Source organism: Peromyscus maniculatus, chromosome 2 (assembly GCF_049852395.1).
Source record: "Peromyscus maniculatus bairdii isolate BWxNUB_F1_BW_parent chromosome 2, HU_Pman_BW_mat_3.1, whole genome shotgun sequence".
NCBI lineage: Eukaryota > Metazoa > Chordata > Mammalia > Rodentia > Cricetidae > Peromyscus > Peromyscus maniculatus.
Window position 1 is genome coordinate 73,653,844 of NC_134853.1, and position 14,525 is coordinate 73,668,368.

The 14,525-nt window shown below is 40.1% G+C and overlaps 1 protein-coding gene across 5 annotated transcripts in view; it reads left to right on the top strand.

Annotated features, from left to right (window-relative positions):
• Nucleotides 1-14,525, top strand: part of Plppr1 (phospholipid phosphatase related 1) — a 279,981-nt gene that overhangs the window by 214,966 nt on the left and 50,490 nt on the right. The window contains exon 1 of one of the 5 annotated variants that reach the window (XM_042271169.2): nucleotides 11,888-14,367. The exons of the other annotated variants lie outside the window; for them this stretch is intronic. Coding sequence (XP_042127103.1) covers nucleotides 14,365-14,367 — 3 coding nt within the window. The 5' untranslated portion in view covers nucleotides 11,888-14,364. Of the gene's footprint in view, nucleotides 1-11,887; nucleotides 14,368-14,525 lie in introns of those variants that run through there. 5 annotated transcript variants of the gene reach the window in all.

The window sequence follows — 14,525 nt, forward strand, 5'->3', positions numbered from 1 at the left end:
CTTGGCATACTTTAGTGAGTGCATGAATCATTCAGGAATTATGTAAAAAAAAAAAAACTCATGATATTCTATGTCACATCTTAATATATTTTAATAGACGGTGTATGTGTGTGTGTGTGTGTGTGTGTGTGTGTGTGTGTGTGTGTGTGTGTGTGTGTCTTCGGGGTGGTGAACTGGTAATGACTGGAGTAGCAGGTAGAAAATGATCAACAGAAAGAACCCACAGAAGTATCTGTACATTTGTTGGAATTACGGATGAAGGATGGTGTTGTACATAAATACTCTGTCATCTCTACTTCTCTTGATTCCAAACTACTGTTATTTTTCACTAAGGAACATCTCAAAAATTTGGGACTAAGCTTCTCCTCTTCACCTAGCCCTCAGATCTTCTAGTACAGTATCTCCTGTGTTTAATAGACACCACTGTGTGCCTTGCTAATTCCCTAATAGTTATTATGTAGTAAACACTCAAGATAAACTTAATGATGATCCATTTTATATTTCCACAATACAATAAAAAAAACTATACATTCTAAAGCGGGATCTATTGCTTACACTTGTTTGTATGTGAGAGACCTAACAAGGTTAGTCTGAGCTCGCTGTGCACATGGGAAATGTATGAGAGCCCAATAAGACCCATAAACAACCTTTGCTTGCTCCAAATCTGACTTCACTTCCCCAAGACTCTGCTGCAGTTTCTCACAGCAGAGTCCTATGAGTTCCTATGAGTCCTAACAGTTCCTATGAGGTTTTATCTTCTTCAGTAACACATTCATCAATCCATTTTCCTGATCAAAATTCTTCCATGATTTCCTTTGAAATACAGGTTAAAATTTAACCTCATCTATCATCCAAAACTCTCCTTTTTTGAGTTACCATTTGCTTCTCACCCTTTATCCTAAGTCAGAGACCTAATCTATGCACAGTGACCCTCTAGGTGATTCTGGGCATAAGCACACCCCCATATTAATCAGGACTCCATAGCTAGAAAAGATAAGTTTTGGTAGACAGAGGGCAAAGAGAAACGCATGTATATAGCTATAAACCACTCAGTGTTCCTACATAAAAACATAGTCACACTGTATTATTAAGAGAATACCAATCAGTAGTATTGCCTGTGCTGTGTGATTCCAATATATAATATATATATATAGTAATCTGGCATGGTTGTGTATATTTATATGCATGGGGAAAATAGAAAGTCTGGCAAAATAAATATGTAGCAACTAATAATAATTTGTGGTCACTGGATAAAAATTCTGATTGCTTAATTTTAAATGTATGCATTAGGATATCTTCTGATTAAAAAATATTCAAATATGTGCTTGCTTCCTGGTGCTACTCTGCTAATACAAGGCCATCATATTTTCTTCTAGCTTCCATGGGCTTATGAAGATTTAAATAAATTAAGATGAAATGTGGCTAGCACACATCTGTGGGATGAAATTTTTATTTCAAGTCTTCACTTAATTGCTTTCCATGGGATAATTGGCTTCATTTAGATGCAACCTGAAGGAAGCAGGTGCAGTCTAGCACCTGTGATCTGCCTGCTAGCCCCATCGATGTGAGGGTCTCATTTATCCCCGATCTTCCCCTGTGTTTAGACGTGACACTACCTAAGACACAGCCTGCTGTCTAATTTCAAATGGAAATAGGAAAACTCCTTACCTACTCATTTTAACAGGAAATGGGAACTTCTAAGCCTATCTGAAATGTGGAGATTTACCTGTTTTAATTAGAAAGAAAAACTAGTTGATTTGGGGAGAAGAGTTTTTCCTTTGCTTCTCATTTGCCTGATTTCCAAATGAGGTAGCAATGAATGCATGAGGAGAGTCAAGAATCCTGCTCCTTTCTGCAGGGAAATTAAAATGGAGCATCCTTGTTAAAAACTGTTTTAAGGCCAACACGGGAAGATGTGCATCCTTAATTGTCTTCTTCTAGGTGCTGTCTTTAACATTTGGCTCCATGTAGCATGCCAGAGATTGAGAGTTAGATTTGCTTTCTCTGTGGTGTGGACATCACTTCTCAAGACAATATTTTCTAAATAGATCTCATCTCAGACTTAAAAGCTCATGATGAGAAAAGAATTCTCATTATGAATAACAAACAAGAATTCTTACAAGTTTGATTGAAAGAATAAGTGAGATTTTTTTTAATTTTTGGTTTGTTTTGAGATGGGGTTCACTGTGTATCATCCTATGTTCCAAACATTTCTATAAATACTCTAGAAGTTAATGATAATTGCACCAGTGAAGTAATAGGTAAATGTAAAAGATTGTATGTTAAAATATACTTCTGGGAATTTTCAAATGCCAGTAAGCCCTGAGAATATTTCAGTACCAAAACCTGTCAAACTTAATCTTAGACTAAGGGGATTAATCCACATTTAAATCCTTTTAAGTAAGTTATCTTTTCTTGCCATATCACACATTAAAATTTTAATATGGATATTTATTATTGCAACATGAACTGGCCATAAGAAGTAATAACACACTTACCACTTGATGTGTTAGGACAAGTGAGAGGCCAGAAGGCTACACATGAGGACAGAATTCTACTGTTCTTCCCAAAGCCAATTAGAAACTCAGATGGCAAAAGCTGCATGGGTGATTCAATACCAGGCTGACAACTGCTGTGAAGTCAGGTTTTGCTTGTGCACTGGCTGTGCCTGCTGATTAAGCCCATATCTCTCTTACTGAAAATCTTTTTCAATTATGAATGAGGGAAAGTTTTAAGATGGCAAGAAAATTACATTTCCTTTAGAAATTATATGTGTGGTATCTTCAACTGGTTCTTTAAAAATTGAGAAGGCCTCATCTGCATTGATTAATGAGGCTTTTTCTCTATGCTCACTCAAACCCCCCTCAACTACTTATTCACTTAAAAAATTCTGCTACCAATGTCTTATCTATCAGACATAGCATGGATCTTTTATCCTTTGAATGGGGATTAGTATTCTAGAAGATTAGACCATGCTAGTTTTTAATGTTCATTGTTGTTTCCAATGTTTTTGGGTGGATTTGATGATATATCAAAGGCTCTTCTGTCCCCTCTCAAGAATAGTGTTACCTGCAGTATTAGCATCTGAAGGCTAACAACAAAGCATCCATGTAGCTATCTGTTGTCCTTATAGCTTACCCATTGGTTCTCCTTCCTACAAAGAAGTAAGGCCCTGACAGCCAAAATTCAAGAATATATATATATGGATTCATAGCAGGTCCCAAGCCAGAGTCCTCTATTCCTAGATGCTCCAAGTACAGAATGAGTGGTTTCATTCATGGATCTTTGAATTAGTGTACTAGATAACCAGCTGCACCATGTGAAGTCACCATATACTTCAGATTTGAGACTCAAAGGAATAAAGCTGAAGCTTACCTGGAAGCCTCCTCCCAGAGGAGTGGCTCTCATAATATAAGAAGATGCTATGCAAGCTGCCAAGGCAGAGAAGCAATTGGTAGTCCTACCCAGCTGTAAAGTCTATGAACCACAACAGTGACTGGACCAGCAAGACATCACACTGTGCAATTATAGCACTTTCATCTCAGGGGTAACCAACAGCTGTCTAATGCAACTTAAGGCTTTCTCAACTGAATAGAATTCATGTCTGATACTATTAAGCCAGCCAAAAAGGAATTTTTAAGAGCAAAAGTGACCCCTATAAAATCTGAGGATTATGGATACGCCTCACCATAAATTACAGCAAGTCATTTAATAACCATTAGAATCACAATTATGCTTTCTTTCTAGGCATACTGTTCTCTTCACTTTGCATGCATGCTTCATTCCTCTCTCTGCTCACTCTGTTGGCTTTCAGAGTGTTGCCAGGTTCAGATGGCTACATGTGCAGCTCTGTAGTCCTGGGGTTCTTATGTCTGGAACTCAAGTGATCCATAAGATACATGGTCTGTGAATCTTGCTTCAGAGTTTTGGAAGAATTTTGTGGACCTAGGTGGGTTCAGGCATGGACCCTTAATTGAGTCAGCTATAGGCCAGGGAGTCAGATTTGCAAGAGAACATGTGACTGTGAGTTTCAATGCAGTTATCAAATAGGAAAGATGATGATCTGGATAAAAATCTCAAATTATATTAACTATTAGGCCAGTGGAACACTTGCTGTCTTACAAAAAGCTTACAAAGTGAAATGTACATTTACTCACAGCACACCAACAAGGAATGGGGCTTGCTGAATAAGCTTAGATGAATGGCCTACACAACCTAGGGATCCACCTGTCTGAGTCTCCTCAGTACTGAGATTACAAACCCATGCCAGTATGCCATATATTTATTTATTTATTTTTAATTTTATATATATGAATATTTTGCCTACATACATGTATGTGTACCACATGTGATTAGTGCCTGTCAAGGCCAGAAAACAAGCATTAGATTCCCTGGAACTGGAGTCATAACTGATTGTGAGCCACTATGTGGGTGCTGGAACCAAACCTAGGTCCTATACAAGAGCAGTAAGAGATCTTAATGGTTGAGGCATCTCTCCAGCCCCATACTTAGCATCTTTATGTGGGTTCTTAGGTTCAACTCAGGTCCTCACACTTCATAGCAAGTTCATTACCAATTGTGCTATCTCCTGGGCCCCAAGTCAAATTTCTTTCATTTGAGGTAAAAGAATCATTCGTTAGTATTGTCACTCTGCTTATCTTACAGTAGTCAGATTCTCTGCAATTATAACTAATTGTAAAGTCACTAATCAATGAAATAAAGTTAATCATTTCCAACTAAATCAATGCTGCTTGTTAAGAAGGAGATAGATCTGTGTGATAAGAAGAGACCTCTCTCAGGCAACTTCTGCAGAGGGAAGACAAATCCAAGCCCTGCTACACAGAGTCAATGAAATAATAAAATCTGGCATTTTTCCGTCCACCAGAGGAGCTCAGCTGGGCTGACCTGTTCATTGACACCATTGGCGTTTCACCCCTTACAGCCGCAAACAGACACTGCAGCCTAGGGTGGGCTTTTGAAACCTCAAAGCCTGCTCCCAGTGACACACCTCCCTCAAGGCCATACCTCCTAATCTTTTCCAGTTTATCAAATCAACTGATGACTAAGCATTAAAATATATGACCCTGTGGAAGCCATCTCATTTAAACCACTACATCCACCTTTACAAAAAAAAGGGTAAAATGAACATTCATCATCTAGGACTGTCTTTTCCCAGACCTCTTTGTCTGCCACCTCTCATTGCTCTCACTTTCTCATGCATGTAATGCATGCTGAACTCTGCCCTTTCTAAGTTCTGAGGCTGCCTGTAGGGCAGACATGGTCCCTGAACATCTGCCCAGGCCCCTGAGTTATTAACTGTCTGGACCTTGCTGTTGGACCTTACTTTTATCTATGATGAGTATTCCCAAATGTAAGTATTCTTTTCGATTTCCATGCTGCTTTCTCAGATGAAAGCTAAGACTGCCAGTTCTGTATCACTATACATTTAGCATCCCTTTTATGTATCTACACGTGTGATTAAATTACAAAAACAAAACAAAAGTCTAATAGTAAAATATCGGGGGGAAAATTTGTGACCAATAGTAAAATATCAGGAGAAAAATTTGTGACCCAGTTTATTTTAGCTTCTACCCAAGATTTATCCTTTCCTGAGTGTAATTGTAAATATACCTATTAAAACTCTAAATTTCTCAAGCCGGGCGGTGGTGGCGCACGCCTTTAATCCCAGTACTTGGGAGGCAGAGGCAGGCGGATCTCTGTGAGTTCGAGGCCAGCCTGGGCTACCAAGTGAGTCCCAGGAAAGGCGCAAAGCTACACAGAGAAACCCTGTCTCGAGAAACCAAAAAAAAAAGAAAAAGAAAAAAAGAAAAACTCTACATTTCTCTATGTAATCCACAGTAAACAAACAATATGATGGACCAAGGAAAAAAGGTCTAGCTGAGGAAAGATACATAGGTGCTCTATGCACTTGCTCTATTTAAAACAAGTATTTTTATTTGTGTGTCTCCGTATCTGTGTGAACATATACTCCATATGCTCACATGTGTGCACAGGTGACCAGAGAATCTAAAAAGGCACTTGATCTTTTGGAGTTTGAGTTATGGGTGATTGTGTGTCATCTGATGTGGATGCTGGAAACTGACCTCAGGTCCTGTAGAAGAGTGCTCTTAACCACTGGGCCATTCTCCAGTCTTGCATTTGTTATTTAAGGTGTGTCCATGCGAGAAAGTGAAGGATCCTGGATTGATGCATACACTACGTATATTCCGCTAATAGAGTGATGACTTGTGGCACTTGCTAGCCTAGACTCTGTTGGGGTCTACTACTTCTGTTGGGGGGTAGAGAATTCTCATTCACTAAACAAATATGAAGGACAAAACCCAGTGTGTTTGCTGCAGAGAAAATAGTTTATTTTATCTAAATATCCATGTCTTAGCTCATATTGCACAACAAATTGCTGTATAAAAAGTAGCTTTAGCAACAACCGTTTCTTCATCCTGGTTCTGAAGGATGGAAAGTCTAAGATCAAAGTCCATCGTCTCATGGTGGTTTGTAAGCAGTCTCTTCTTGTATGTTTTACATGGGTGCTGGGTGAGAGGGAGGAGGATTCTGCATGTCTCTTTTTATAAATATGCTGATCCACTGGAGCATTAAAATCCTGCCAGTGGCCACATCCTCCAAAAAGAATGATTCTTCCTCTCTCAGCAGCTATCAACTGTCACTAGCTCCACATTGATGTCTTTCCTCCACCAGCTGGGAGGAAGTTGTCCGGTCAGTTTGAGACTGATTTCTCTATACCCCAGAGCCAAAGTGTGAGACATCTTTGACAATATAGTCTTAACACATAGTTATAGTGACTAACCAATAGCAGTGGCAATATCCTACAGACCTGTGGTGCTTCCCTGACCCTAGCTCAAAGGGAGATAGGCCATGCCCTGCACTTCAGTTTTCCTTTAATAACCCATGTTTTCTGGGAATGACATTGTCCACCCATGAAGAGTGATTATGTTCAAATGTAGTTATTAAGACAGGGTCTTATTCTGTAACCAAGCAATATCTTAAACTCACTATGTAGCCCAAGCTGGTCTTGAATTCATGGTGAAATCCTTACCTCAGCCTCCCAGGGTTAGGCATGATCCATCATGCCAGGATAGGATATTAACTTTTTAACAGAGAGTAAGTGATGGTACAGAGGTCCTGAAATCCCAAAGACTTAAGAACAGTCAGGACAAATTTCAGTGGTGTGGAAAAGATCACATGAGGCACATGTAAAGCAGCCAGCTGCAACTGATAAAAGAAAATGGAATAAATACAAGGGGGCCCTGAAATCATAAAATTGGCTGCAGGCTGGATGTGGCACAAACTAAATGAAGGAAGGAGGATCCTAAGTTAATGATGAGATTCCTGTGTGATTGAGACAGTGGTAGTTGGATGTAGCAGGAGAGAGAACACAATGGGGGAAAAAAATGCTGCTTCCAGTTTGAACAGGCGATGTCTACGGCATCTCTGAACACTGTGGTACTGAGAAGGCAAAAACAAAAAGACAATAACAGAGATGTGAGGGTGGGTGGAGTTGATGGAGGAATGGAAGTGACAGGAAGAAATGAAACCTCCAAATGAGAAAGCAGAGAAAGGTAATTACGAGGATGTGAAGGACAGAGCTTTGGAGGGCACCGCCATTTAGGAGACAGGCTGAGGGAAAGGAGAAAAAAAAGTGCCAGGAGAGAGAACTCAGTGGTTTTTCAAAGCTAAGAAAGAGAACGGAGTTAACCTCTACTCTCACGCTAAAATCATGTGCAGGAAAAACTGAACCTTTACCAAGTTCAGGGCATTGTGCTAATCATTTTACATGTGTCATCTCATTTTGCTAATTACAGGTGTTACGTATTAAAGGGTGGTTAAATAGTGTTGTAGGTTCAGATCCTGGCTCTACCATTCACTGGTTCTGAGAACTTGGGGAAGTTCCCCCTTTTGTACCTGACAATAACTCATTATAGCTCACAGGGTGAGTGTGAGCATCATAAAGATGATGCATTTAAAGTTATGCCATTGTGTTACCTGGTTGCCCATTGTGTACCCTTGTCTTTCTTTTGACTTAACTTTTATAAGCTCTGTTATCCACAGAAAGCCATGTGGGTCCACAGACGTGGCCTGTCCTAACAGTTTTGTTAATGATTGGATATTCTCAATGCCTGCATGTAGTTAGCAGTTAATATCACCTGAACAGCAGAAGTTCCACTCCATCACATGTTCTCACCTGTACACATCCCTTGGTAATTCTTAAAGACAAAGGAGTGAATGCAAATATGCAAGACGTCTTCTTTCCGGTTCCCCAGTTATCATGAGAGGATGCTTTCCCCAACCACATCTTGATTCCCTGCTGCTTCAAAGATGTGGTGCTGCATTTAATTAGCCATGGGGTTGCTAAAAGACACCCTCCTAGTCATTGCTAGTCAACATTTCTGAAAAATTAAACTGAGAGAAACTATAGTTATGAGAAGTACTGAAACACACTTATTCCAATCATGATTCTGGAAAATGGTCTGTTTTCAGGACACAATGCACACTCCTCATGTAATCCTCATGATAAGGTAAATAAGTCAGTACAACCATATTAGTAACTCATTTTACAAATGAAGAAAATGGGGCATGAGGACTTAGGTCCTTGCAAGCCACAAGCCTGCACTCTTAATCTTCCATTGCATTATTGCTGTCAAGTTCAAGCTACAAAGAAGTGGAATGCCCAGCTCCTCCATTCCGTTTCACAACACCACTTTTGTGAGTTTTGCACTATTAATCTTAACATACATTTTGTTCTTGTGGTTTGTGGCTTCAACTGTGAGTCATCTGGATATTTAAAACTCTTCCTACTACTGAACTATATGCTCCGTCTATATTAAGAATATAGTGATATGATCTGACATCTCACTTAAAGGATAGCATCAGTTATTTGCCACATCATCCCCTTTATAAGAAAGAATCCAAAGGAAAAAATCCTGCCTGGTCACTAATCAGAAAATGTGTACTTAACATTAACCATTGCTTTGTTTTTTACCTCATACTGTGAAACTGGGATTTTCATATAACACGGATTGTTATACAATGTGTAATTCCTATCTCTATTTTATTGTCACTGCACTGATTTCCTTTCTTCTGTCCCAATTTCGTATGCTGCTGGTTTATTTTATTTCTTGAGAGTTGAGACATTTCCTTTGAGAAACAAAATAGGAATAAATAAACATGCCTCACTGCACAATCATTAAATAGTTATTAACTTTCATATACATAAGTAAAATGACCCCTTAACACATTTAAATAAAGTAATCACATATGTTCCACATAGCTTATCAAATACATAGTTATTGCACGAATCCTAAATGGTCTTATAATAAAAACTCAGAGCCAGATATTGGGGTAAATGCTGAAAGATCAGAGGGACAAAGGAACAAGCCATAGCCACTTCTCACCTAGCCAACTCCATGAATCCTCTGACTGAATGCCTCTGAGTCCTCAGCCAAAAGGGCTCAAGTTCCTGTCTCCTCACGCCTTATATGCCTTTCTCTACCCAGCCATATCATTTCCTGTCTTAACCTTCCTAGTGCTGGGATTAATGGCATGTGTGCTTCCCAAATACTGGGGTTAATGATGGGTGCCACCACTGCCTGGCGCTGTTTCTCTCCGAGACTGGATCAAACTCATGTAACCCAGTGTGGCCTTGAACTCACAAAGATCCAGATGGAGCTTGCCTCCCGAGTGCTAGGATTAAAGATGTGTGCCACCACTGCCTGACCTCTATGTTTAATGCTGTGGCTGGCTCTGTCCTCTGATCTTCACGCAAATTTCACTGGAGTACAACAAAATATCACCACAGATAGTATATGTTTGAAGTCTGATTTTCTCCAGGCTACACAAATTTATGTGTAAAGTTCATTAAATACCATCCCAGATTCACCATGTGAGTTTTGTGACTTCATACAATTCATATGATATCTCTGTATTTACTTTCTAACCCTTAACAAAGAAATGATAATATATCTTCCACACAGGCTGACAAAACAGATTCAAAGTTCATGCATGGGCTGGTGACGTAGCGTATGCCTGTAGTCATTGCTACTTAGCAGGTTGAGGCAGGAGGATCACTACAGCCTATGTGTTGAAAGGACAGTCAGAGTAAAACTGTGAATCTTTTCTCAAAGCAAAGAATTAACTTACGTAAAGTTCTTTTGAACAATTTCCAGGATTCATGTATAGTATACCATTACCATCTCCTCTTCCCTTTCTTTTCCTCTTTCACTCCCCCTCATCTCTTGCCTCTGATCTTCCAGACCTTCTAAAAGGGCCACACTTACTCTAAGCCACCCGCCCCCCCCCCCCCCGCCAAAGATCTCCCCAAAGCTTGCTGTCTCTTGTTTCATGGGTTCCTCTTCTAGCCCACTATACTGGTTTTTACTTCTGTGAACGCCATTTCCTGGTTCCCCATATGCAGCCAGGGACAGTGGAACTTGGGTGCTCTTCTTCCATATTGAGAAATATGCAGCTGTTTGAGCTGTGCGATTGCCTGGAATGCTCACTAAGACCTTGCTTCTGTATCAGAACCATGTGAGTTCTTGTTGTCTAAGCGCTGGGACAGTGTTTATTATTCACCCTCAAGTCTCCTTTGTCTCCTCACTCTGTGGAATGCGGTATGTATTCATGAGGCTGAACCACGGTTAATCTCCTACACAGTGTGCTTCTCTTCTCCATCCTCTTTGCACCAACCTTTCCCCAAGCCAGCAATCCCCTCCCTGTTCTTCTGTTACTTCCCTACCAGTTCATTGGCCACATACGTGAATTCTACTTGGGATCAAGTGACACCTTGTGACAGATGACATGGTATGTTCTCAGGGTTGGCAAGTGCTACCATATTGCATGGAAAATCACCTGGAGAGCATGTGTGAGACTGAGTTCAGAGGCAGTTACCTGGAAGAGTTGTTTGTTATCATTAGTAGTCTATGGCCAAATTAAAACAAAACAAAACAAAGAAAGAAAAACCCAACTCATTAGAAATGGAAGTGTCTGTCATCTCAGACGGGGTTGCAATGGAAGTCTGTGCTCCAGGATCCCTGGCTGCTCCCAAAAATTGGGAAGATAGACATGGAACACTAAGATTAAGTGATGTGAAGTGTGTCCCCTTACACTTGACTCCTACACACACACACACACACACACACGCGCGCGCCACTATCACTACCTGGAGTTCTGATGCCCCAGTTTGTATCACATCTGTAAATCAATGCTCTGTATTTACTTTAAACTTTTATGTTTATTTGTTCGGCTTTGCGACTTTCTTGTTACAATTCATTGTGACATTGACTTTAGTCAGCAGAGATCTGGATAGAAACACTGTGCTCTGAACCATTAGAGGCTGAGTTTCTGGTTGTGCTGGCATCTGCCTTTCAAATCCTTGAGGTACGATCATCATGCTATGCACCTTCTTGTGTTAGGCTGTTGTTCTGAGGGAAGGGGGCCTGAGGAAAGTCCCTGGCATGCGATCTCCCTATCCTTTATTATCATCCCTCATCCTTAATTGCCTCTGCCACCCTGACATCTTCACCTCTTCCACCAGTGCTCAGTCTGGCACAGTCTCACCATCTGTTTGTGTGACAACAACATTATGGGCTCCCTCCATGCATCCCTAAATGGACCCAGGAAGGAATCAGAGATGGCAAGAGTGCCAGCTGGCACTGGTTGCACAACTTAGACAGTGATGAATCGTGACCCAGGACAGGGAGAATGGCTGATGGCTAATTGTAGATCACCATCAGTGCAATGGGGCTGGCCTCCCTGCTCACAGACATGGCTCATTCTGTATTGGTTCTGTTCTTTTAACAACAGAATCGGCTTCCTTTTATTATGTGGTCACAAAAGAATGTTCAGTGGGAAAGAAGAGTAGAAATTGAGTTCTGAATTGTTCTACTTTTCCCTTTCTTTCTCTAAAAGAGCAGTATTGAGAAGTTCTGGGGAGTTCAAGAATTGCTTGAAAATGACAGGAATGGGTTTCTAGCTGTTCCTTGGAGAAAGAGCTAAGGAAAATTACCTCATTCTGATGGATCAGTCTATGTATAAGCTGCTAGACTTCCTGCCTACACTCACCCATCAAGTCTCAAATATTTTCTGTTCTTTGTATCTTGTAAATAACTGATGATTGATTCATTCATTCATTCACTCATTCATTGCTCTCCTCTAGTTCCAGGATTACATCAATCAGGCTGTTTTAAGATTTATGCTATAGATTCAAATACATGATACATGATGTTAGAGTGTTTTGTTAGTGTTGCAGTTAGTTAATTTTTTATGTATTTAATGTTAAGATGTGTCTATATTTTGTTTCTATTCTGTGCCTCTGTGCCTGTGTGTGTGTGTGTGTGTGTGTGTGTGTGTGTGTGTGTGTGTGTGTGTGTGTGTGTGTGTGTGTTTATTTCACTTTCAGTTTTCTCCAAAGATGTTGGGAGCACAAACATACCTACTAAAATAGAGTGTTCTTTTTCAGTAGAGGAATTTAGATACCATTTTTACTTTTATCTCTTTGAAATGCCTCCCATAGACCCCATTTATTCTCCAATCAGATATCTCCCAAAAGCTGATAAAGCTAAGAAATAGAGAACTGTGCTTCTAGCAATGTGGAAGAATTACCCGAAGATGAGCCCTGTGCATGGTTGGAATTTAGAAGGTAGCTGTAGGCAAGAGCTCCATCCAGCAGGGGCTGCTTTGGATTACCTATTTCTTAGTCTTATAGGAAATACACTTATTCAAGATTCTTCTCTGTTGCTATAAGGAAAAAAACAAAATATTTGAATCAACAGAGAAGGCTGAGAGAAAAGCTGATGATTTGCAAATGGTACCAATAAACAACTTCAGGCATGAAGAGACACAGAAGATTGTCTGGGGATTTTTGGATGGTCAGGAGTTGGTCACTGGATAGAAAATGTCAGACATTAGAAGACTATATCCTCCAGATCCAGAAACTAGTCATGCATAGGAGACAGGGAATGAAGTGTGATGTGGCCTTCTGGAGTAAGAGGAAAGTGGTGACTGATGTGGCCAAAAGAAAGACATTCATATCAGATGATGGGAAATTTGTACTTGAGACACACTGTGCCTGGGAGATACAAAAGTCTTCTGAGTCTAAAGGAAAGGCATAGAAAAAGAAGCAAAATTAGAAAGACTGGGGTATTCTTAACCCAAATGACTCCTAAGAAAAATGGTCCTTTCTGCTATGGTGAGGTGGATCCAACAAGTGATTTCCTCAAGAGAAGCTGTGATAGTTCAAGAAGGGTTAGAATGGGCAGATATGAGACTGTTTACATACTAAGGATAAAGAATCAGAAAAGATTATGATTAGCAAACAGTGCCTCTCTCTACCAGGACTGACCTACCTTCTCCTACCAGAAGATCTTTTTTTCCTCCCATGTTTTCCTACCCTACTACATAAGATGTAGTTTTAATTCTGCATTACAGATCATTTTTGGTTTGAGGGGCTTTTGGGGGGCGGAGTTCTGTGTAGGGAAACAGGTATTGCTGTTATTTATCTTGAGATGATAGTATTCTAGTTCTGGTTTTAACACTAATCAACTGTGTGACTCTGCATTAGTCATTCTAGGACCAGAATGAGAAAGGTAGGGGTGTGGCTTATTGGTAGAATGCTTGATTAGCATGCACAAAGCTCTGGGTTCTTGGAGTCAATACTTAGCACTACATAAATTGATCATGTCAGCATATGCCTATAATCTCAGCACTCAATAAGTAGAGGCAGGAGGATTAGCAATTTAAGATCACCCTTGGTTCCATAGTGAGTTCAAGACCAGCCAAGGCTTCATGAGACTCTCTCTCAACAAAAGTCCAGTGCTCCTAATCCCTCAAAACATTATGGCCTCCCTTTCGTTTCCTGTCACATACTTGTAAACAAAAGCAATTTTAAATTGAAGTTGTCTAAAGACATCTGACTATATTGTTTTCCCATAACGATTAGCTTGATACCTTTAAACAAAAAAAGCAAACACTTGCAAGCATTTTTCTCACTTTAGTTTCCTCATTTTGTCAGTGCACTGCCTGTACCAGTGAGCATCTGGTAAATTCATGGGTCAAAACTGAACAGGTATTTGTGTCTCATAATGTCTAAATCTTATGAAGGTTAAGTGTCTATGATAAAATAGGATCCTTGGTTTTTTAGTAGGAAGCATTTTGGAAAAAATTAAAAACCACCCCTGATGTAGAATACCTGCCAATAATATAGAACATGGTTCTGAAAATCTTAACCCTGCAAAGCTTTTGTCTTCCTGTTTCTCTTTCTCTCCCTCCCTCTCCCCGTCTCTCTCATTCATCCACTCACTCACTCAGTCATTTGCTAACTGAATAACATTTTGTATGGTAAGTCTATCTTTAATAATTTAAAAAATTTCTCACACAGCCACTGCCATTTGACCTTTCACCTCTGACCTGAATGCACATGTCCACCTTGGTTTCCATGGGTACTGCCTAGCAGCAGAAGCCAAGTCTCTCTGCAAGCCTTGCTGTGGTCTGCCCTT